General features: G+C 37.4%; 1 protein-coding gene across 1 annotated transcript in view; it reads right to left on the bottom strand.

Annotated features, from left to right (window-relative positions):
• The window catches only part of egfra (epidermal growth factor receptor a (erythroblastic leukemia viral (v-erb-b) oncogene homolog, avian)), a 262,679-nt gene that overhangs the window by 5,615 nt on the left and 231,508 nt on the right, over positions 1 to 25,556 (bottom strand). Inside the window, exons 19-26 of the mRNA XM_060824858.1 lie at positions 24,764 to 24,862; positions 18,451 to 18,636; positions 11,215 to 11,370; positions 10,543 to 10,618; positions 7,620 to 7,766; positions 6,466 to 6,563; positions 5,612 to 5,779; positions 3,879 to 3,923 (exon numbers count right to left, since the gene is read on the bottom strand). Of these exons, the coding sequence (XP_060680841.1) occupies positions 3,879 to 3,923; positions 5,612 to 5,779; positions 6,466 to 6,563; positions 7,620 to 7,766; positions 10,543 to 10,618; positions 11,215 to 11,370; positions 18,451 to 18,636; positions 24,764 to 24,862 (975 nt within the window). The remainder of the gene's footprint in view (positions 1 to 3,878; positions 3,924 to 5,611; positions 5,780 to 6,465; positions 6,564 to 7,619; positions 7,767 to 10,542; positions 10,619 to 11,214; positions 11,371 to 18,450; positions 18,637 to 24,763; positions 24,863 to 25,556) is intronic.

The raw sequence follows: 25,556 nt of genomic DNA, 5'->3' as shown, positions 1-25,556 counted from the left end.
AACCTCCCACAGAAGCAAGTCCTTTTTAGTTTTAGCCTTCAGTAGCAGTTACTTGGGGTCTTAAGCTGGATGTAGAAGCTTTAATTCCTCTCTCTGTTACAGTTAAAAGATGGAGTTCTCTTCCTGCTGCTAGAATTGCAAGAATCTATTTTACTGAATTCACCTTTGCCAAGGGTGTGTTTATGTGATGTTACTACAGTATATTGAAACAGTTAATTAGTAGTGGTAAAGTACTTTGTCAAGTACTTTGATAATTATACTTAAGCCAATTCATTTCTTTTTATTTTTTATTTTGGATGTAATTTAATTGTAGTGTATGGATAAAGTGAGTTTTGTTTCAAGTCTGGTAGTTTGACCAATCAAACTGCACCCAGAACACAATGTTTCAGACCTACCTATAAAATATGAAAAAATTACAGTCGAGATTATCTTCTTGGAACATTTTAATGGGGTTTGATCTGGTCCATAACACTACACTCCAAGATAAAGAAGACTTGCAAAGATATCTCAGATGTTTTAAGTTCCTAGCACTACACATTGCAAACTTTTCTAACAAAGTATTGTCATCAACATAGAGCTCTTACGGAAAGATGTACTCTTTAGCTGACAGGACCATCAATATATGCTTGAGGCACTCACACAAGCATTGCCAACAGAAAAATGTACTATGACCCAAGATAATCCTGGAAGTTGACATATCTCACAAAATGCAAAACAATCGAATTTGAATACAAGGGTCCACTGCAAGCACAATCCAGTTATTCCAACATAGAATGCAAAATACCTACTCTGGTATTTGGCATCACATACTTATTTAATAAGCAATTTACTACAGGAAAGATTAAAAACCACCAGAAATGAATGGTCACAAACCATTGACAAGTCCACCACCTAGACTGTAACAACTTGTCCCAAATATACAACAGACATAAATGCCAGTTATAAACCTAGTGCCAACATTGTTAACTCGAACACGTTGAACAGGTGACTAATTTTGAATAAGGATACAAAAACTCCTCTTGAGTTACAAATAAACACTATGGATGTTGAGGTGGAAGACATGCTCAGAATTGACCTGCTTATTTTTGGTCAGTACAAATGCAACCAATCTCTGAAGGTAATGGAAAGTTATTGCAGAAGCATGGCCTGAGAAGATGAAAGAAGTGCCAGACACTTTCAGATGGTTTTAGTCCAACAGCGGTGAACTTAAGAGGTCTCCAGAGGTATAATTATTAAAGGGAGTTTTAAAGAGAAAGATGCTTGTATTTGAAGCTTTTTGCCAGGAAATATTTTCACTGCCATAACAGCAACATACTGGCATAGAGACTGAACAAGATGTCTGGCTTTGAATATATATTAGATAGAGTTCAACAATGATATCAAGAAGACAGTGTGGATTGGTAAAGCATGCTGAAGTCACTGACCATAGGAACATCACAAACCTCTTTACTTTCATTCATCCCAATCAGTCTCTCGGTCCAAAAGAGTGGCAGGCTTATTCACCATACATGGCAGTAATCTTCAACTAGGCACCAACTACTGTTCCAAATAATCAAGTGTCAGACAGTTGAAACAGATTTCAACTCCACCAGTGGCAGACAAACTGAATCCAATACTTAGTCTGTTTGGCACAGCTGAAGAGATCATAAGTGACAATGGGCAAAATACAAGCAGATCTTCCAGGGAATGTGTGTGCCAAGTGAGATATAACCCATTATCCACATGATCTCAGATCCAGCAGTCTCACCAGCTGAATGGCCATATCGTCAATGCACCTAACACAAAGTGATGGGTGACAAAACAAGATCTTTGCTTTGTCATGCCATGATGAAGAGCAACACCTGTGGACAGGTGTTTACTTTCCCCAGCAGAGATCAAGTTTGAAAGGCAAGTTAGGACAACCCAGCCAAATCATCACCTGCCCTTGTTCTCAGAATTGAAGAAGACAGCCCTCCCAGAAAAAAAACAAGGGAGAAAGGGAAAATGGCATATGATCCACATGCAGGTGTGGAATTGCCTAATCTGTGTAGAGGGTAGAAAGTCAGCGTCACATATATTATGCACAGAATCTGGTTACCCAGGTTCAAAACATGCAGAGTCTGGATTCTACCCAGTCACAACACCTAATAAAGTAATAATGAGAACAAAATCAAACTTAGGGAACTGTACAATACTCCCATATTATGGCAAAAACAACACTCTAATGACATGCAAGATACCAACTCACATGTGAGTTGAGAAAAAATAAAAGCTTCAAAGTCTAGATCTCCAGATGGAAACATCATTGAAAGATCTGGAAGGATTGTCAAACTGATCATATGTTGTATAGTTTCTTAGACTCAAACATTTCAATTTTCTAATATTTGTTACTATGTAAATTGATCTGCAACTACCCAAATGTACATGTTTTTTCACTCTGGGTGCTCATAATTTTAGTTTGGAAAAAGGGGATAGCACTATTGCTTCAAAAGCTGTGTTATTTTAAGAACAGTGCATGCTATTAAATAAAGTTCAGGATGACATGAACAAAAACCAACATAAGACTAGCAGCAGCATGCTAGATAGAAGATGTGTACTTAAGTTGCTCTTCAGTTTGTCTGATCATGAAATCTATTTGAGACTTCCATGTAAATTGAACCTAGCCAATTCATTTTAAGAGGAATATAATTCAAGAATACAATAGTGATCAATTAATCAATTTGTTTTGGACAGTACAGAAGATCCAGATGTGAACAGTTTCTTGCTGGGCTAATGGGATTGAGATCAAAAGTGGGAACCATTAAGATTTAGTTCCAGATTCAACAGCATTGACAGTAACAAATTAAGAAGTAACCTATGATGCGCAGAAGAACAAGCTGATAAGCATCACATTTAAATGCAATCTTACTGTGAGGTTAACAATTGTAAAGCTTCAGTCAGTGAAAGTGAATATCATGAACAATGTTATTGATTCAGACCATATAGATAAAATTTCATTAACATAAGAACTCTAATCTATTGCATCACCAAAATGACAGAGCGTCAGTCTGAATAAATAATAATTGTTTTTACCAGTTAATGGTTGGAGCTAGAAAGCATTACTATTACTTTCCAAACCTAAATTATAAAAGCACAAGAAGAATGGTTTGTAAATGTTTACCAGTTCATATAATGATAAATAGGAACAAAGAAGTTCAACACTGTTGCAGCACAGAGAAAAAAATGAATAAAGGTAATTTTTATTGTTTCTGCAATTTTTCTAGAAATATGTATCCATTTTTACGTACTATGATATCAGATGCTCACATAGTGCAATCCTCTAATCTACGAAATTAATATTTGCAACCAAAGTAGCTTGCTGAGTTAGAAAATTGATACTTGCATCTTAAAGTCTAAATCATCTCCCTTAACTGAAAGTTACAGTATAACTGTCCTTAAATGCAAATGTTACTCCTACTTTAGATACTGCTAAGTAGAAGGCAACCTAACTAACATGCAGTTTTTAAATTTGCCCTAACTATTAGATCTTATAAACAAAGATCATTCTGCTAATTTTGATGAGTTCTCCTTCTGATCATTTTTAATTAACTCAAATAGTCATTTATTAAATGACTTTATAAGTTTGTAATAATGGAAGTGCTAATTTACCTATCAAATGTGAAATCAGGTTTCTTTAAACCTGTAAATCTGTCTGAATTTGTTTATTAGGTTGATGGATTCCAAAGGGCTTAGTTAAATAGTGAATGTTGCTAAACTAATGAGGTCTTGTGTGGTAAATTTGCTATTGATTGAACAAAACAGAACAAAATGCAACTACTCCTTAACCTGATTTTCTTATCTGTGCTAATAATTACTGAAGACAAAGGAAATTGGAAACATGATTTTGTTTTTCCACTTACGCCATTTCTGGGAATTAATGTTGATGAGTTGTTGCTTGTCTGACTCTGTTGGCAAAAATCACAAGCAATGGATAAATGAGAAAAGGAAACATTGGCAGAAGTCCTTTCAATGAGTAGATTGTGCTAAATTAGAATCTAGCTTTTATTTGCAGAATGAAACATTATGCAGTGTAAGGTGACCCAATAAATCAAACCAGCAACAATACCACATTATGATGTACAGGACTATCAATATCAGCACTTGGAGTACTGACCAATAAATTAAACCGTAAATCAATGACATAAATTCACACGACTGTAAACCTCAGTGAAAATTTATCATGAATTAGAATCTCTGAAAGCCAATCTAAGTCATGCTTAACGAATTGTTATACTCAATGAGTTCATTCTTAAGAGTTAATGTGAAAAGGTTCTAAAGCATAAATATTAAATGTTATTGACCAAGTTATCATTGCTCTTTTCACATGAAAAGAATCACTCTACAGTATGGAATTGAAAAGATAATGTCAAGCTGGAGGCAGAAACACCTATTCACATCATCACTGAATGGTCTGTTGAGAATAAAGCAGCAATACTAATATGACAATAATACCAAAGGTCTACAGCTGAATATTAAACCACTGAACCATAAAGTTTAAGAAAGATTTCATCACCCACCATAAAATCAAGCTGTAATTTAGCAACTTAAGTTGGAGATTTAAAACAACTCAACAGGAAAGTAAGTTTGAAGTGTCAATACACAAAATCTGGACTGGAATTTGTGATGTAAGTAACCACAAGGCTATTAGTGTTCACTATTATTAAACAATACACTGAACAGTAAGTTCTTGGGTCCTCACATGCTCAGTGAAATGCAGAATTTGATGTCCAAGCTACCCTGTTCAAAGGTTTGTGAAAATGATGCTGAGAGATTCAGTGTTAAATCTTACAAAGGGCACAAAGTTAGGGTTCTCACATGATTGAAAGCTGCTAAACATGCCTGAAAATTTAGATTTATCTAGTTGTGTATAAATAACTTTTTAACGTCATGATATGTTTTCATTACTATGACATTATTTTTCAAGCTCTGACGATGAAGATTTACAATTAAGGGGAGCCATTCCTTCATATTTTAATCATTTTTACTTTTGTCTTTGTTTAATATATCTCAGACTTATAACGAACTATTCTCCTGTCTTTTTACTTAACTTTCAGTCCATTAAATTACATATTCTAATATATATTTCCTATTTAAATGTATATTGTTTAATTTAATTAAGGACTAGGAAACACAATCCTTGCTCTGCCTGCAAAGGTTCCATTTCATCTGGGTCCTCCACAGACAGGAGTAACATTTAGAAGATGCTATTTGTTTTGGATTTTTAATTACTGCAGACTAGAGCAAACCATGAGACTAGAACATGGAAAAGCAGAGTCAGTGAAGTTTTACAACGCCACACAGATTAGAAAAATCAATTAAGATTTCAATTTTTTAAAAAAATAAAATTGCATAGAATTAAATTTTAAAAATCTGCAATTACTATAGAAAAATAATTTACTTTCTTTAAGGGCACTAATCAAGACTACCACCTTTAAAATGGACAACAAATAGTGGCCTTACCAGCAAAGCTCAGAGTCCATTAAAGAGTAGGAAAATAAAGAACAGTTCCTTCTTTTGGCATTAGATAATATGCATTAATGATATACATGCAAAAAGGATGTTGTGAAATTGATTCACAAATTGAGAAACCCACCACTGATGGACATAGGGGTGTCCTTGATGTGGAAGGACTATTGAAGAATCCTGGGTGAGGAACAAGATAGTCATCGGCATCCACAATATCTTTCATTTCTTCCTCTTCCATTATGGTGCGATAAAATCGTGAATTTGTTGGACTTGGTAGATGCATGTGATCATCACCCTAATAGAATAATCAGTCTATTAAAACTTTTATCCTAATTTTGGTGCAATTAGGAATTATAATTTATTTAGACATGGCAGACAAAGAAATGTAACCCCACAATATTTGACAGCGAAAAGACCATTTTCATTTTTTGTTTCCAAAAAGACATTTCCAAACATCAACTTCCATGACAATGTTTCAACCTTGATACAATTTATATTTTTTAAAATCACTAAATAATATCTGCTTTAGGAAGAAGTACTCTTTGAATATTCTCTCTAGGAAACAGCAATATTAATTAATTATGGTATTTGATGTGATTTCTCTACCTTGTTAACACAGACAGGCAATTCATAATTCGTAATCTCATGCTGATAAGCATTTTAGGAAGTTTAAAGGCTGAATTATTGTCCAAATGTTACAATGTGCAGCTACTAACTAAGCTATCAAGATATAAAGATCTTTCTCCAAAGACTCCTTCTGAACAGTTTATATAATACAATTGTCATACAGATGTTCCTATACAGACATCACATTAAGGTTTTCAGAAAAAAAATGAAACAATGGTCACTATTCTTTTGTTACAGTTCACAACCTATTGAGTTTTTGCTTGCCTGCTGGAAATTCTGAAGATGAATTTGCTTCAAAGAAACAGCCTTCTTTACTATTGTGAGGAGATTATCAGAGATTTACAGGTTCCTTACCTGAATTACAAGGTAACGTGATGGATCTCGGGCCATTCGGGAGAATTCAGAGGTCAGCTCACGGAATCTAGGCCGACTTTCTGCATCAATCATCCAACCTAATTCACAAAGAATTTTGCTTGGTAATTACCAATGGAAATGTATAATCTTAAATTTCACTGTGTAAAGCTCCTAGTCAGCACACATCACATATACAATTCTGATTCTCTTAGAAAATGTTCAATTATTAATTTGTCAGCAAAACAAGACAGTAATCTAACGAGGTGATCTCTTTCCACTAACTATCTACTTGTAAAAAATTAGAACTTATATAATAATTAGACTTCTTCATCTAGATTTAGTAGTTATATTCATGATCGAAAGCATGAAGGTGCATTGGTGCAGTCAAATCCATTTTCCTTGATGTTAAACTTGTACAGTGAATGCACCATCGAACATAAGCACAGATTCTTGAATTATAATCATTCATTTATCAGGATTTATTGTTGCATGGATACACAAAGGAATACATTTTTTTCTGGTGAATGCACTTGTATTTTATTTATCGTGTTGAGAAGAGGAGAAAGCAAGACTGTTGGCTCAAACATCATTAAGCCTAAATCTCATTAAATCAAATGATGCAATATATCTTGAGAGTTTGATCATAAATTATATACTTTCATGAACAGATTGTTGAATGTTTGAAAATTGTGGTTCATAGCGAGACATACGGGACTAAAAACAGCATTTACTTTACATATTAATCTTCTCCCAATTTCCCCTGCTCCTCAATTCAAAGCACGAATTAATGCTAGAGAGTGGTTTCTGCCTGCACTCTCTCTTCATCAGCCTTAGTAACTCCTCATGGGTGAATGTGGAAAGGAGGTGTCAACAGGTTATTTGCCTTTTCAAAATATCATTTCTGCACATATTCACTAGATAGTTGTTTTGCGGCACTGAGGCTAATTATTGTGAGCTTACCATCAAGTTAGCTCATTAAAAACACAAATAAATGAAGAAAATAGATTTTGAATAGCTTTAAAATAAATATAATTTACAAATACATTTATAAAAACACAGCTGGGAAACAAAGATATTTAAATTTTCATATCTGCCCCTCCCAAGTTCCAAACAACAGGTTAGATATAACAAGACTATTATTTTAAACAACTTACATTTTACCATGATCATGTATACATCAATTGTACAGATAGGAGGCTGTGGCAACCGTTCTCCTTTTTCCAAGATAGATGGGATTTCACAGGCAGGAATTCCATCGTAAGGCTTAGACCCAAATGTCATTAGTTCCCAAACAGTTACACCTAAAAAGAAATTATTTAGTTTAAACAGCTAAGTTCTAATCACTCCTGAATCTATGTGTAGTAAACAATTAATTTCTTTGCCTTCCTAGTTCAGGGATACCAAAAGCAACTGAAGTTCCTTATCTCCAATGCATCTCTACATTCACTGAGATAGCCAGTCATTAAACTAGCCATTATTCCTTCGATTATGATCTTAAGATTGGAGGTAAGCTGGGGCGGTAAATACATTCAATGGTCCCCTCTAAATGGTGACAACTATTACCCTGCTAGATCATTATGTACAAGCTAAAATATTTGTAAGCAAGCTAATACACTGTTGGCAGAAGAGGGTCAAAAATTCAGATTCTGGAACATACTAATTCCATGAATTTATACTTGTTAATAAGCACTGACATCTGCTGGCTTGGCCATGTTATCAGATGAATGAAAGCAGTATTCCAAACACATTGTGTGGGGAGCAGATCATTGAACTATTGGCCTGTTAGGCATTCATACTTCAGTTACATGTACACTGAAAAGTGATTTATGGACATGGAAAACATTGTCACTGATAATGGGGAGACATTAACTAATGGCTCTGACCTTTAGAGTCTAACAGTTTGGAAGGACATTGGTAGAAATGAGCAGAAACAGAAAGTCAGCCAGCTGAAAAGAGGGTTCAGAGAATACAGAGGCATTATCAGGCATTGTCTTTCTCTGCAGGAAATGTAGTAGAGACTGCATTGCCAAAGTGAGACTCCTAAGCCATGCCAAGTGATGTTCAATTCAGTTGAACGCCAAGGTGCAACCCAATGTTTCATCAGACGGAAGACTGCCACTGAGCAAAAGCTACAAAATACAGTCAGGACAAAAGATGTTACAATATTTCCTTTCAAATACATTTTTGTACACCCCATTAACCTGACAAACATTTCCATAAAATAGCCCATTTTAGCCATCACAATGCAATAAATGAGCAATCTGATTCTGTTCTCAACCTCACAGAGATAAACTCTGAAGATATAACAAAATGTGTTCCTGGCTTCCCATATCTAATAATGGATGTTTAATTTCATTAATATAAAGAATAAAAAGCTACTTGTCTATTTTTAAGCCTAGGCCATCCCCAACCAAATTGTTTCTCAGCACTCAAATCCATAGCCTTTAATCCAGATCCTTGCATATCAATCCCTTGTTAAAACTCTAAGTCACACTAGACTTCTGAACTTGCAATTGTCTAACTTTTACTCCTCCATTCACTACAATGGACTTGCTTAGCTGCCAATCTGCAGGCCTATCCCCACTATCTCCAATACTCGGCATCACTTTTGAGGCCCTTTTCCTGAGGAAAACTCTTTCATTCTGCTTAATTCCTCTAGTATAGCTATTATAATAAGATAATATTGCAAAAGATTACTAATTTTCACTTTTCATTCCTTCAGGACATCACAATCAAGTCTTTTTGAAATTCAGTCATTTGTACTGTAAGGAATTACTACAGTCAAATGCAACAGCAATAAGATAAATAAACATGCAATCAAGGGGTCGATGAGTTCCATTGACTAGATAGCTAGCATGTGTCCAGATTAATACCAAAATTACAGAAGCTATCCTTGTTTTGGATGAGGCACATTTGGGGCTTGCCTCTTCATTCTATCCCACAATAAGTGACATGCAATGGCAAACCATTATTGAGAAAACCTCAGCCAAGAAAACAGCTGAGTCAAGCAGACAATGAGTGAAGGATCTGCTTTTAAGCACAGCAAACGATATCATAAAACAGTTATATTAGTGATCAGTGAGGAAGGATTGGTTACTAGGATGTTGGGAAAAAACCAGAAGAACTCCATTTCTCACACGAGATTCCTGAGGGATTTAGATAGGATATTGGTTTGCCATATTATCTAAAGGATTGTGGGCAGATTGTTGCAGTCCTAGTGGTGGAGTAGCAACTTAATTAGGCAGGACGTTAGCATGCCAGGACCCTGTTGTCTTCTCATTAGCCCAAATTGGGTTCTGGGTGGGAAGTGCCAAGCTAGACCCTCACACCAATTGAGGCCATTCAGTGGTCCATTAACGACTGGATAAGAGACCATTCCCAACGAGACAGCAATTATCTCCGCTCCAGGCAGAATGAGAAAGGAATGGCTCACCCGACTGGTAACCACTATGCAGGTTGTCAGATGAGGGGGAATCCTTTGCTCTGCACTGTTTTGTGCAAGACTGGGAGGAAGGTGTGGGTATAAGGCACAGAGATTGCTGTTGACACCCATACCACACCCTTGCTTCTGAATTCCTTCACCCCTGACATTGCAAACCCAATCCCAGAAATAACTCCTTCATCCTTACAGCTGAGTCTCAGTCCTCAGGATGTTGGGCTTCCTCCCAGTAGTAATCGTGGCGAGGCCGCTGAGTGCTTGAGCTGTCACCATTTATCTGTGTGGGTGGGATTCCTGCTTTCAGGAACATGATTTTGGAGAAAGTCTCCCCCTCTCCTGTTTCCCTCCATTATCTGATTTAAAGAAAATATGACAGGCTTTGCTCTGAAACTTTGGTTCTCTTGCCACTTTTTCAGAAGGTCCTGGCCTGTAACTCCGAACAGGACTCGACTATCAGCCTAGATTTTGCACTCACGTATTTGGGGCTTACATCCAAAAATTTAAGTGAACTCACTGAGGCAAGACTCATACCTTGAAGATAATTATACATTTCAGGTTTAAGAACAATACCATGAACCCATGCTGAAAGGTAATGGAATATTTCTTGCATTTTAAAACATGATGCTACTAAGACTTACCATAACTCCAGATGTCACTCTGATGGGTAAACGTCCTTTGGAGGATCGACTCTAGTGCCATCCATTTAATGGGTAACTGCAGAGAAAAGGATGACAAACATTTTTAATATTTAACAGTAGGAATTGAACAATTGACTGGAAGATCTGATTGTGAAAGGGTTTCATAGGTACAGCCAGTCCAGAATAAAGGTACTCAGGGCTGGACTCAGAATGCATTTTTTCACACAGATGACCAGGAAAGTCATTTGCATTGTCAACTGTGTTTAAGTGTTGGAATTATTGCATATACAAACACAACATCAACTATTGTGCAGTTAACGGTTTGATTCACTAAAAAGCTAGTGATGTTCGTTTTTTTTTTATAATATGCATTGTGGCAAAAGCCAACTACTTCTACAATCAACCTGTACTCTCTGGCCGCCATCAGAGCTGTGCTACTTTGTTCTCCTCTTTCCTTTGCTAACTTTATGCTGCAAGGTTATCCATTCAATTACCATTTTGTGTGACAGATGGTCAATAGTCACCTCTTATTTTGAAGTGAATCTATGAGCAATGTTAAGTTACTGAGGTGTCTAATTACAGTGGAAGATGCAGTGTATCACTGACCATCAATAATTAATCATGACACCTGTGCTCCATTCGAGCCTGTCATTTAGAGATATCAGTTCTTACCTTGCCACCATCTTCATGGTATTCTTTTTCATCCACATCCAGGAGCCTGGCAAGTCCAAAGTCTGTAATTTTAATGTGATGTGGTGTCTTTACCAGAACATTCCGCGCTGCTAAGTCCCGATGTACCAACCTTCGCTCTTCCAAATAGCTCATTCCCTGTAAAAATCAATTCAAGTTTTGTGCTGTAAAATTTTATAAATCAACTTCAGTAATTGCCCCAAGCACAAACTCCCCACTTGCATCATTGACTCTATCCTCTCCATAGCCACTACACTGGGCTAAACCAAAGTTATACACTATAATGCAGGAAGCTGACTGCTGATAATACTCGATGCTTCCAAAAAACTTCAGTTTCTTTTCCAGTTCATTCATAAAATGCTGGTCAAGTCTTATTTCTGACTTGAACTATGCCTGAATGGAGAAGTCTTAGATCATAAAAAGTTTAATTGCAGAAAATAATTGTATGCTTTGAGTGCTAGATATAGCTTTAAAATACTACAAATTATGAATATACTTTAAACATAGATGTGTTTAATAATGATGAATGTTTGATGTATTATTTGTAAAATATTAGCAGCATCCAAACAAAACATGAACTCTCAACTCTATTCTTGTGATTTTGTCTTGGTGCCCTCCCTCTCCTAGATCCTGTCAAGCCACCCTTGTCCTCAGATATTTACCAATATCTGAGGAAACCCTGTAACCACTGAACTCTTCCCATCTGAAAGCCCACCACTACAGCAATGAGAAATGCTAAGATATGCTTCAGATCCCAATTTGATCAGAGAATTAACTAAATAGTTTCAAGCACAGCTGCTTATAACCTAACATTTTCAACTGATTTTACAAACTCAGTGTACCTACTGTTGGCACATGGGGTGTTGCTATTGTCTTTAAATATGCATCCATTGCACCTTCTTCCCAGTAAAATAATCTGGGCCCCCTTAAATCTCTAACATCAAATCACTCAGGTTTGGTGTCAGGTAGACGACAGAACAGTCACATAATCCTCTTCATGTATCTTAAATTAAAGATACAGTCCCAAAACATAACAATCATATTAGCCTCATAAATGTAACGTCAAAATTAATATTGAAACAAGCTGACAGCAATAATATTCTCATTCAAATTCACAACAGCTATACCAGCTTTAATGCTATTTTTTGAATTAACCTTTGAAATTAACCTTGTTCTTGGAATTATAAAATCAGTTGACAAGAATACTATATAAATTATAATATTTTGTGGCTGCTACCCAGACTCAATTGCTGCTTGATTTACCCGGAGGGAAAAGATAATTAACTTGGACAACTGAGGCTGATGAGGGCAGCAGATTTGAACATGAGATCACAGCTATGTCAAGTGAGTTAAAGTTTAGATCTAAAATCCAAAAATTATGCCAACAAAGGGAAGACATGAAGAGGCAGTGCATCAACAGACCATATGTACATATTTTCTGCTTTCACACAGACAATTAAGATACCCATTTCACAGCAGCTAAAAACTGCAAAATATTTGCAATCAAATAGTAACTTTATTGCAAGGAAACGTCTTTAAATATTAGAGTTTCTAGTTATCTTTTCACAAAAGAATTTAACATACTCAAAATAGCTTATTCTTGTAAAAGCAATGAAGGAGCTGACCATGTATAAAATCTAGAGTCCAGATGTGTGATTTATTACAGAATGTGTATACTTAATTGGGAATTCTTTTTTCTGGAGTTTATAGGGCAGGTTTACTTCTAATGGGCTCAAGGTTTATTTAAGGAATAAACACTCATATTTCCTTGGAAATTTCCAGTTATCAACATCCATCAAAGGAAACTGCATCCTAAACACCAATCTTGTTCCATGACTAAGCCCTTGTTTAGGCTTCAAGTTTCATAACAATATCATAGTTGCTCTTTCCAGGAGACCAATTTTGTGCACTGGCATATCCATTGGGATTATAGTGTGCAACCATAAACCCAATCTTGCTTTCTCCATTCCTTTTATCAATCTCATCATGTCCCTCACAGAAACAATCTCTCCAGCCAAAGAAACTTTGCTCTTGGGCTCCCCTAAACTTCCAGTACTTTTATTCCCCATCAGCAAAGCACCACAACCACCACCCAAATGGTTTTCATTGATTGCTCCCAACATTAGCAGCCGTACATGAGTCATATACTCCATTTGCCTCTGCATGTGCAGGCACCATCTACCGGATAAATCCACCGACAGAAGTATCCTTAATCAAAACAGCCAGATCAACAAAAACTGAGTACTATTTTCATTGATTATGAGTAAATGCATAATTACGAACAACGCAGTTTTGCTTTATCATCACACTTCCACAGTCAATTTCTGTCATAAAGCATGATCGAATATCACTTATACCAACAAGGGGTACATTAATATAAAAAATATAATGAACCAAATAAAGTCGTCTCAGGACATTCTTTCTAGTCAACTGCACTTTTGAGATATCAGTTGAGATGAATCTTTGTAATTTAATATCCTCAATTCCAGATGGATTTTGCATGACCATATCACCTATAGTGAACAGATTATTTTAATTTTCAAGCAATTTGAAGCATGTAAATATACTGAGTAGCTTGAAATCTATTAATGTTGAAGTTTAATGCTTTGTGCAGAGTGCTAATAATCTCCCTTCCTCCCAAATATAACTTGAAATCATACACTGGACTCATTTTTAGATGCTGAAAATGTGTTGCTGGAAAAGCGCAGCAGGTCAGGCAGCATCCAAGGAACAGGAGAATCGACGTTTCGGGCATAAGCCCTTCTTCAGGAATACGAAGAATTCGGGCTTATGCCTGAAATGTCGATTCTCCTGTTCCTTGGATGCTGCCTGACCTGCTGCGCTTTTCCAGCAACACATTTTCAGCTCTGATCTCCAGCATCTGCAGTCCTCACTTTCTCCTCTCATTTTTATAGATCCTTGAGTATGTTAGAGAACAGGCCAGATGTAGAATGTTCCCATTTAAACTCAGTTTTTTTTCATTCTTTTTGATATTTCAAGTGTAACATTTTCATTAAGCTAAACAAATGATGGCCAATGAGCATCCTCATTAGGTAACATAAATCCCGGTTCTATGCTAAATAATATATGCGCGTGGTCATGCAAAAGATTTTAAAGCATTGCATACTATTTAAGAACAGGCTTCACACAGCAACCAGATTTTAAAGGGAACACGGCTTATTGTGGGCTGCAATGTTAAAGCTAACAAAATATCGCACAGTGGCTCTGCTTGATGAATCAGCATTTCCTAAGAAGCAATACCAATGAATGCCGTTTTGAAAGCTGTTAGAACGATAACGATTACATGCTACAAAAATACTCCTCAATCACAGTATTAGGCCACTTTATCTCTGAGCTGAAAACACATGGCTTGAACAGAGATAAATGCACACTAGTCCTTCACTCCCATTTTATCTCCCCATAGTGTGAATACATATCAGCGTATAGTGTTTCCTGTGTCTATATCTGAAGAGAACTCAGTATTGCAATTATTATTGAAGCAAATGTTAGAGAGGTGGCATAAAATGCCCCCTTTTATATAGTTTAGAAGACACTGGTAAACTCTGAGCAGTTTGACTCAATACCATTTTGCACCATGTCAACAAGAAGAATATCTTTGCATTCAAACCAGTGGTGATGGTGTGTTGCAGTTTGTCCAGGGAGTCCAAGTTGATATGGCAATATATACTTTTTGCATGTGTGCTTAGCCTGGAACAATGGATAGTGATGGCACAGGCTCCAATTTTCTTCCATCATGTGACCAGGAACCTTTCCCACTTTCATCACTTGCTATTGGCATGGGTTAAAAAGGCTTTGCAGGTTGATGCTCAAAATGTTTGACTGTGGTTTGGTCACAGTTTTCATGGTCAGCAAATCCTGGGGTGGAACTTAAACTCAGTTTCTAGCCCAGGGATGCTACACGCAATGCTGCAGGGCCGGGCCTTTCAATTCAAAGTAGGTACATTCTCCTCCTATTCTGTATGTGAAGACATTCAATTCATTGTATAATGATACAGAAAACCCACCTAGAAAGGCTGACTATTCTCTCTATGTTGTGGCAGCTGACGACTCACTTAGGGCCTCTCTTTACAAAATTGTCTAAACACACATGAAGTTCCACATAAACATACTGCACTCTGGCTGAACCTGATGAGTAAATGTATCCAAAAGCTCAAAAGCAAGCTTAATAGACACTTCAATCAAATATGGCAAGTTTGAAGGGAAAAGGAATACCGTAAATGCAAACAATCCTTGAACAAAGTAGCAAAGGGTGCACTTATTCTTAAATATTTTTCCGACAGGCTAGATTCTTTGTTTAAAAATGTGATCTCCTCTCTAAGATTGACCTTTTTAACTGTATTATTTTAACAAATTTTAAAACCTAGAAGTAGTTCATCCTTCATGCAGTAATAGCTTATTAAATTACCATCTTAAAGTTGTTTAAAATGTTAAAATGGAGGAGCTGAACTATCAGTTTTTATGGTTGATAGATTTTGAGAGAAGCAGTTGCTGTTCACAGAAAGAATGTTTTATTGCTGTTAAATTATCCTTATTTAGTAGATCTGCTCAGTCATTTTTAATGGAATCTAAACCCCAAGAAAAATGTTAGCAGAATAGTTTATTTTTACACTCTTGCTTTTAACAGTTAATATTTATTAGTCTAGTCAACTGTGCAAATTGTTGGGTGGATTACATTCGGGTACGTGATTTATATTATTTTATAATCCCCACTTAAGTTTACACTCCCATTTGTCTCTTGTACTACCACTGAGAGATCAGCACAATTATTCTGTTCAATGTTTATGATGTTTTTCATTTCTAGTCTTTTCAGAACTTACTTTTTTTTCACATTGGAAACTTGATGAGGTTTGCAATAAAATGATGTGGCATTTCTCTCAACCCATCTGTTGGCCTTATATCCTAAAACTGGGTGATCAGTTTCACTAAACACCCAAGGGTTCTTGGCAATTATGTCATCTTGTCTTGTGAGTTTTGCTTCTAAGTGAAAAACCTTATTTTCTTTTAACTTCAGTGTTCTTAACCAGTTTCTTCCAAGCAAGGCTGCCTTTTGACCCTACACTATGATAAGACCATAAGAGATTATGGGATAATTGGTAATTTTGTCATTGCATCTTGTAGATGACTGGAACTGTTGCCCTTCCCTTTATGAGAATTTTCTCTCCTTCATGACTTCTTCATGCTGCTTGCGATTTCTCCAAATGACAGGGAGGCAATTTTGGATACTGATTCAGGAATCAGGCTGACTGATACCCCGATATAATTGGATGATAATGCTCTGAGAATGTTCATTGAACATCTTTGTGTTTCTTATGGTATGGATCTCTACTAAATTCTGCTGCTACTCAATAACCAATATTTTGTGACTTGCGTTGGCAAGATGATCCCTTTTCTTGTAGCTGTAACACTGTACCCTCACAAATGGACAATTCTGCGCACAATGTTGGCCAAAATATCAGTTAAAGGAGTTTGCTTTCAGCTTACTTAGCTGCACTTATTTACTTCAGCAGATCACGGCAGTTGGCCACTCTGATCTCTCTAGTTGCACTCTGTCATATCCATGGTCAATACTGAGAATGCTAGAGCAATTCAGCAGGTCTGGTAGCAGCTGACAGAGAAAAACACAGAGCTAACAGTTCAGGTCCAATGTGACTCCTCTTCAGAACACTCTCTCATTATTATCCTCTTCTGAAGTCATACTGGACTCAAAAAGTTAACTGAGTTTCTTTCTCCATAGATGTAACCTGTGTTTCTGCAGCATTCTCTATTTGTTTTAGATTTCCAGTATCCACAGTATTTTGCTTTTACCCATGGATGGTTCTGTTTGGCAACTATGTTGAAGATGAATTTTGGTAATGCCAATTATTTATGGTGAATGCCTTCACTATTTAAAAACAAAGAAATCTTTCCAATAATGATCTCTCTTGAAATTGTCCAAAATTGCAATTGAAGGACAGCTTTCTCTGAGCCATGTTAAATTCTTCAATATATTCATTGGATTATTGATTCCTTTTTCCAAATCAATAGCCTTCAGCAATCTCCAGTGATTGGAAAGTGATGTTCAAACTTAAACAGAATGTCTGATAGCTACGTCTCTCTTGGTTTAGCTGGGCTGGACAAATTCTTTGGAGTGCTTCACAGACTTCTGACCCTGCTTCAGTCAACTATCACCTTTCTCCTTTCCTCCATTGTTTGATTAATAACCAGATTATCAGGAATATCTAGGATTGTTAGCAATCGTGCTAACCATGTCAAGCGACTCCACATACACACTGAAGACTCTCAAGTGCCAATCTGAACCAACTTAGCTCACCCACAGTACATTATGGATCCAGTCAGACTTCATATCAGTCTGTTGCTGCCATCTTCCCTCCTTTTTGGAGTGAGTGTGGTCGGCACCCACCATGTTTCCCTTGACCCCCTTAAATTCTATCCACTGCATAACTGCAAAACAAACATTTGCTTGAACAGGTTTTCAGTGCAGACAATGCTATTAACTACAGGAACCTTTGCTCAAAGCTATTAACAGAGAATAAGTTTATTATTGATCACTCTCCTGAAAAAGAGACCAAGTTCCTCTTTAGGTGAAACCATTTATAAATCACAATCAGTGTTATTTAAAACAATACAAAAGAAAGCTCAAACAACACTTTTCATTCGATGATCATCGTCTTGGACATCTCCAAAGTCAACTATAGGGTTTGACACCATACGCATCATGACAAATTAAACATATTTATGATTAAAACTAATTAAAGCAATGCTTGTGGGTATACATTTTTCCTCTCAAATCATTCCATCTAGACTGCAGTTTATGGTTTTAGTTTTGTTGTTAACATTGATCTTTATCACAATCTGATCTTGTCTTTCTTAAAATCACAAAATTGTGATTTCCTTACTTATCTCTAAGACAAAAGGCAGATTGATACAGTGTCTTATGTTCTTCTCAGATGAGGCTTCAGGGAAATTGCATTAATCTCATACTGTGTTTCAGAATTGCCAACTGAAGGCAGCTGGGAATGCATATTTTTTAAATCCTTCTTTAGTGAGATTACAAACTTGTTTTCCAGTGGAGACCTCAAGTGGATTTAGCATAGTTAATTCATAAATATTTTAAACTACATACAGGTATGTTGACCACTTAAGAGGTCAAGACCGTATATTTGTGCATAAAATAAAAAAGCTTGTTTAGGAAACTACCTTTGCTATCTGCACACACCAGTTGAGAAGATACTGGGAACCAATATGTTCTTTGTTTTCTCGCATGTAATCCAACAGACAGCCAAAAGGCATCAACTGTGTTACGAGTTGAACCGTCGAAGTGAGACAGATACCCAGGAGTCGGCAGACGTGGGGATGGTCGACACTAGCCATTACATACGCTTCCTGCCAATAAAAAGCAACCATGAAACAATAAGATGATCTTCAACACATCCTAGAATTAGTTAGCTAAGGGTAAAACGCAATGGTTCTGAGAGTCTGATTGCATTAATCAATGGATCTCAACTATGTGCTGCCCTTGGTGACATCATTGGAAAACAAGACAGGTCCTACATGTCTAACACTGAATGAGTAAAACTTTTCTCCAACTAAGTATTAGGAAGACTGAAGCCATTGTCTGCTCCCAAGCAATAGCGTCAATCCCTCTCTTAAAATTAATTGAGGCTGAACCGGACTGTTGGTGCATTTAGGCTGGATTTACACACTGTCAGAACAACCTCTAAGCCATTTATAAATTGTTGGCAGGACCCAATTCCAGAAGTTTCAATCCCATTCTGTGACAAGGCTGTCACTTTAAAAAGGTTATTTTGTCCTAGGTTTTTTTGAAGAGAAGTTGCAAAGGCCGAGAGGTGTCGAAATGACTAGGAGCTAGCCTGAATCAGTGTTTTTATAAGACAGTTTAATAATAATTATATTAGATTACTTACAGTGTGGAAACAGGCCCTTCGGCCCAACAAGTCCACACCGACCCGAAGAGAAACCCACCCAGACCCATTCCCCTACATTGACCTCTGACTAACGCACCTAACACTACGGGCAATTTAGCATGGCCAATTCACCTAACCCGCACATCTTTGGACTGTGGGAGGAAACCGGCGCACCCAGAGGAAACCTATGCAGACACAGGGAGAATGTGCAAACTCCACGCAAACAGTCGCCCAAGGCTGGAATTGAACCTGGCGCTGGGTCCCTGGCGCTGTGAGGCAGTAGTGCTAACCACTGACCCACCATGCCGCCCAGAAGGGGAGTGGCTTTCTTTTTTAGCTGTAGCAGTCACAAGATGTTGGGGTCCAGAATGGTTGCAAACGTCAGTAAATGATTCTTAACTGAGTTTCTCTTAAATCTCTCTGGGTGTAATTCCCTGCTGTCCATACAAATCTGTGTATGAATTTTCCTTTTTGCCAATGGGTGTATTTATGGGATGTTGCTATATTTTAACAGTTAATTAATTAAGTTACTGTATCAAGTATTCGGTTAAGTTTTAGTTAAGTTATTCTAAATTCTGTGTCTTGTTCGTGTTTCAACTGCAGTATTTAAATAAATTGTTTTGTTTAAAGCCGGGTAAGTTTGGCTAGCTGCATCACACCTGGGAACACCCACCTTTAAAATAAGGAAAAGTAAGGCTCTAGCCCACCTTAATAATATATTTGGAGGGGGTCTGACCTGGTCCATACAATTCCTAGAGCCTCCAGTTTTCACTGTTGCAAGGTAAGGGTGCTAGTAGTGAACCTACACTCTTCACTTCTGACCTGACCATACCCCTGATAGGTGTGTATCTTCAATCATCCCACATTTTTGTGAAATTGGGCCCATTTCTCCTTAATGTATGATTCATAACTTTATTAGGAATCATGAATCATAGACTTAAATCAATTCATAATTGCTGCTTGGATCCTAGCACACACCAAGTTCCATTGTCTCATTACTCACAATCCTCTGGGATACTGCCATCTTCCAGTTTTCACTCGTGTACATCCCCGATTTTAGTTCTCAGCAGCTGAGGCTCCTAAGCTCTAGATTTGCATGCTGCCCTTCTACTTCACTTCCTCCTTTATGACAATCCTTGAAGCCTCCCGCCTTGACTAAGCTCTTAGTCGCCTACCCTAATATCTCCCTACGTGACCCAATATCATATTCTCTTGGATATCTTGCCTATGAAGCACTTTGGAACCTTATCCTATCTCCAAAGCACTAAATTATTCCTGGGGTTGATGGGATGTTTGCAATTCAGTCACAGTCTCAGCATTTCGAAACGGAGGACAGAAATATGCAGGTAGGGTTTCTACTCCTGATCATTCTTCATAAAGAGAGGACTTGGTCCATGATAGCCTCCATCATAAAATAAGGATCTTGGCCCTTATCATTAATGGTCCACCAATGCAGAAAGAGGAAGCAGGCAGCCATCAAGGCTTTTGGACACAACTGTGAGAACTCTAATTGTGTTGTAAAATATTTGGACAAGGCGTTACAATACTATCTCAGTAACTTTTCTGTATAAATGTAACAGCTTGCCACAATATGTTAAGTGAAGCTTAAACGCTTTAGGTTTCTCACAAATCAATAGGTGTCTTAATCCATGTCAAGCACATAAAGTTTGATTAATGTTCTGTTAAATTCCGATTGCTTTCTTCCATAAATCGTTTGTGTTTTTCTCAAGGTCTTCTCCAGTTGTGCTTTCAGGCCATCATTCTGTGCTCGTATTTGCTTATCCTGCAATCTCTACCTGCATTGCACAATGACCTTGCTGAATTATGCCTGACATTCCTAGAAGCTCTTCTGGGATTTCTTTTGTAGCAATTAATTTTTGGACAAGTCTCTGGCAGGATTATGAAAATGATTCAGTCTCTTCATCATGATAATAAACTTCTCTGCACAGAAATTTATATTAAAAAGCCTCACCATGATGTTTCTGATAAATTACCCTTCTTCTTTATGAACAATTTTGCAATATTTCTCCCTATCAGAGCTGAAAAGTATGTACTTTATAAAATGTCAGCATTGATCTCAAGCTGTGCAACAATTATAATTTTTTTGCATAAGGATGCATAGGAACACAGTGCACTCTGTCCTCTGCATCTTAATTGGCACTAGCCCAGTCATATCTGATTACATGCTTTTAATTGCTTTGATACTTCTCGTCTATGCCCATGAGCCACATAATAGGAGATGTATTAGTTACAGTATGTTCACTATATGACACAAAATCGGAAATCTGCAAAGTCGACAAAAGAGACTTTGGAGTGTCGGTTCACAGTTCGTTGGGAGTGGAGTCACAGGTAAACAGGATAATGAAGGCGGCATTTGGTATGCTTGCTTTGGTTAGTCAGTACATTGAGTACAGAAGTTGGGAGGATATGTTGTGGCTGTACAGGCATTGGTTACGCCTCTTTTGGAATACTGTGTTCAGTTCTGGTCTCCCTGCTATAGGAAAGATGTTGTTAAACTTGAAAGAGTTCAGAAAGGATTTTCAGGTACAAGAATGTTGCAAGGTTGAAGGGATAGCTAGAAGGAGAGGCTGATTAAGCTGGGGCTATTTTCCTTGTACTGTTGGAGGCTGAAGGGTGACCTATAGAGGTTTATAAAATCATGAGGGGCATGAATAGGTGGAATGGACAAAGTCTTTTCCCCAGGGTAGGGAAGTCCAAAACTATTGGGCATAGGTTTAAGGTGAGAGGGGAAAGATTGAAAAGGAACCTAAGGGGTAACATTTTCATGCAGAGGATGGTGCTTGTATGGAATGAGCTGCCAGAGAAAGTGGTTGAGGCAGGTTTTATCACAACATTTAAAAGGCATCTGGATGGCTATATGAATAGGAAGGGTTTAGATGGACATGGGTCAAATGCTGGCAAATGGGACTAGATTAGTTTAGGATGTCTGATCTGCATGGACAAGTTGGATCGAAGGGTCTGTTTCCATGTTGTACATCTCTATTACTCGAAAGTTGCTGCCATCCCAGAGGACAATGGGCTCCTCTCTCATTACAGAGAGAGAGAGAGAGAGAGAGAGAGAGAGAGAGATAGAGAGAGATAGATAATAGTTGTTTAACCTGCAGGTCACCACGCCACAGGCTAGGGGCAAGGTTGCAAAGAAGGAACCTTCCTGGTGACCCCAGCTTGTACATGAACTAAACCCTTCTGGTTGGAGTCATTCTGTATCACAAACCAGCCATTTAGCTAACTGACTTAGGAAATCTGCACAATTATATACAATTCAACAGAACTATAAAAAACAGTGCATTTGGTTTTATGGGTTGATATCTTTGTTTATATCTTATGGAAACTAGATGGTTATGAATTCCATGTCTCTTAGTTTTAGTTTTACTAAATGTGCACCATGTGCAGTCTTTTAAATGTAGTTAAACCTCATTCAGAATCAATGGATAGAAAAAAATATCCTTTTATGCATAATGGGAATTTTATTTAGAATTGTAATGGGAAGTAACAATATTCCTGTTACAAAAGCATAAAGAGAAATTTTACCTTACATTACCCAACCTAGAATCAGTAGGAGGGGCATCTACTTGATTAAAAAATACACGCAACTCAATGCCAACCCGCAGCAAATGCACCTTCATCTGGTTTAGTCATGACAAGTTAGGAGATATTGTGAAAGTTGCTCCAGAAAAATGGTTATTGTCACAATGGGTTAATAGTCCTCAGGTCCTCAGAGTTTGGGAACCATTTCAATGTCATGTCAGTGCTTGAATTTCTGAGGAATGGGGAAACCTGGTTGCTATAGGGAGACAGGAATGCCAGCATCAGCTGTTAAGTGTTTTTCCATGACATATTGTGGGCCAGCAGGAGTAGATGGGTTTGCTCCTGGTGTGTTATCTCCCCCCATGCCCCCACCCCCTTACTGCCACCTTCCAAGTCCTCTCATTTTACTATAATTGTATAGGTGGATTTTTCCCTTAATATAGACCTGGCACTCAATCTTGGCAGCAGCTTAATGGAGTTAAAACAAAACTGCCAATGAGATGTTAAATTCTGCAGATCGCTGCAGTTGTGTGATTGCCTGGTTACTCTGCTTGGCTTTCCCTAAATATTGGGCACATTCACCATCTCTACTGTTCTTTGATCGAAGCTGTCGATTCTAATCCAACCTCTTTGTCCATTTCTATCCTTCCATATTCCTCTCTTCTTAAACACAAACCTAATTTCATTTTGTGGCTTCAATGACCAGCTATGACGAAGAATTCCACGTGCAGAAATTGCTTCTCTTGTTCCGTTTCAATCACCTGACAACAATATGGAGTCTATGTCTCTTGCTACAGATTCTGTCATCTTCAAAAGTTATACTTATGAATCTACAAAGAGTGATTTTAAATGTAATAAATAATCTGATGCTGCTGGAAATTGGCATCTTGAGGAAACAAACAAACCACTACAGGAAGCTTCTAGCTAGAAAACGTTCCAAAGAATGACAAGACAGGAAATTGTTGCACAAAACTAAATAGGTTTAAGCCAAGAAATGCCATTATAGGAAAACAATTCATCTTTGCCTGTCAGTATGCACATGGAATATAAAGAAATAATTTCTCTCAATGAAACAGGAAATTTGGAATTGATCAGTGAATATCTGCATATTGTGAAATGCACTGGTATTAGTATCAACTGGAACCAAACTAGTATCACTTTTAGGAGAAAGTGAGGACTGCAGATGCTGGAGATCAGAGCTGAAAATGTGTTGCTGGAAAAGCGCAGCAGGTCAGGCAGCATCCAAGGAACAGGAGAATCGACGTTTCGGGCATGAAACGTCGATTCTCCTGTTCCTTGGATGCTGCCTGACCTGCTGCGCTTTTCCAGCAACACATTTTCAGCTAGTATCACTTTTAACTGGGGCTGTAACTTTGGTCAAAGTTAAACAGTAGTACTGGTAAGAACGGTAAGATGGCAAATGAAGATGAAACAGATTTGGAAAAAAATAGCCAAAAAGCCCAGTTTGGGTCCTGGGAAAGAATATGCAATTGTGTGCAATTTGACTTTTCTATCCCACGTGTGACAAAAGGTAGAACTATTTTTTAACCAGTTAGCCCTTAACTGCACCTGAAAACTCTTACACATTTTCCCACATCAAATCCAAGTTGACAAACGCATTTTATTTTCAAAATATTTGCAGCATGGTGACTTGGTGATTAGCACTGTTGCTTCACAGCACCAGGGTTCTGGGTTCAATTCCATCCTTAGGTGACCGTGTGGAGATTGCACATCCACTTCAAGTCTGTGTGGGTTTCCTCCAGGTGCTCTGGTTTCTTCCCACAATACAAAGATGTGCAGGTTAAGTTGATTTGCCAGGCTAAACAGTTCATTGTGTCCAGGGATGTGCCAGCTAGGTGGGTTAGCCATAGAAAACAGAGGATTACAAGGCTAGGGGAGGGGAAATGGGATGCTCTTCGGAGGGGGTCAGTGTGGATTCAATTATCTGAATGGTCTGCTTCCACACTCTAGGAATTCTGTGATATCGCACAGCCTGATGATTTGAATTAAAATAAACAATCACAATACCCACTTACATCAAGGATTTCTTTATTAGCTTTTGGGGAAGTTGCTTCTCTCAACACTTTAATGGCTACGGGGATTTTGACATTTTCCCCCTCTGGATTCCACAAGCCCTGCAGACATAATGAAATTTTAAAAGAAAATCAATTACCTCATGACTCATTCAAATAACATGATTAGGCTTGTCAAACATACATTATACAAAATTAAATGAATGTACTTCTTCAACTGGCCACACACTGATCATCAAAAGAAACTTTTGACATAGAAGAATTATGAAATCCTCAAGGCAGTGAAACAGAATAGAAATACATACATATGTTTTTGCATAAGTAATTACATTGAAAAAAATCCCCCGAGGCATAAAAACTTGGTTAGAAATTAAAAGGCCTTTTAACTGAATGAATACCTCCTTTTTTTTTTAAATTCAGGGATAGGATATGAGCTTTGCTGGCTATGCCATTTATTTCCTATCTTTAATTGTCTGGAGCTGGATACGAGACACATGTAGGTCAGCTTAGGAAAGGATGGCAGATTTCCTTCCCTAAAGGACATTTAGTGAAGCAAACAGATTCTTAGAACAGTTGACACCGGTTCACCAGTTTTTAATTCCAAATTTTTATTGAATTCAAATTCCTCCATCTGCCTCGTGGGATTCAAATCTATGTCCCCCAAATAATATCCTGAGTTTCTGAATTACTATCTTAGTGCCATCATCTCCTATTTGCTATTTTATTTAAAAGATGAAATTAGCAATAAGTATAAAGTGGATGGAAAATATTTCAAATGAAGCAAGATTAGAAACAA

This window comes from Hemiscyllium ocellatum, chromosome 5, assembly GCF_020745735.1.
Source record: "Hemiscyllium ocellatum isolate sHemOce1 chromosome 5, sHemOce1.pat.X.cur, whole genome shotgun sequence".
Lineage (NCBI taxonomy): Eukaryota > Metazoa > Chordata > Chondrichthyes > Orectolobiformes > Hemiscylliidae > Hemiscyllium > Hemiscyllium ocellatum.
Note: the sequence above shows the minus strand (reverse complement) of the source record. Positions and strands in the feature narration are given on the sequence as shown.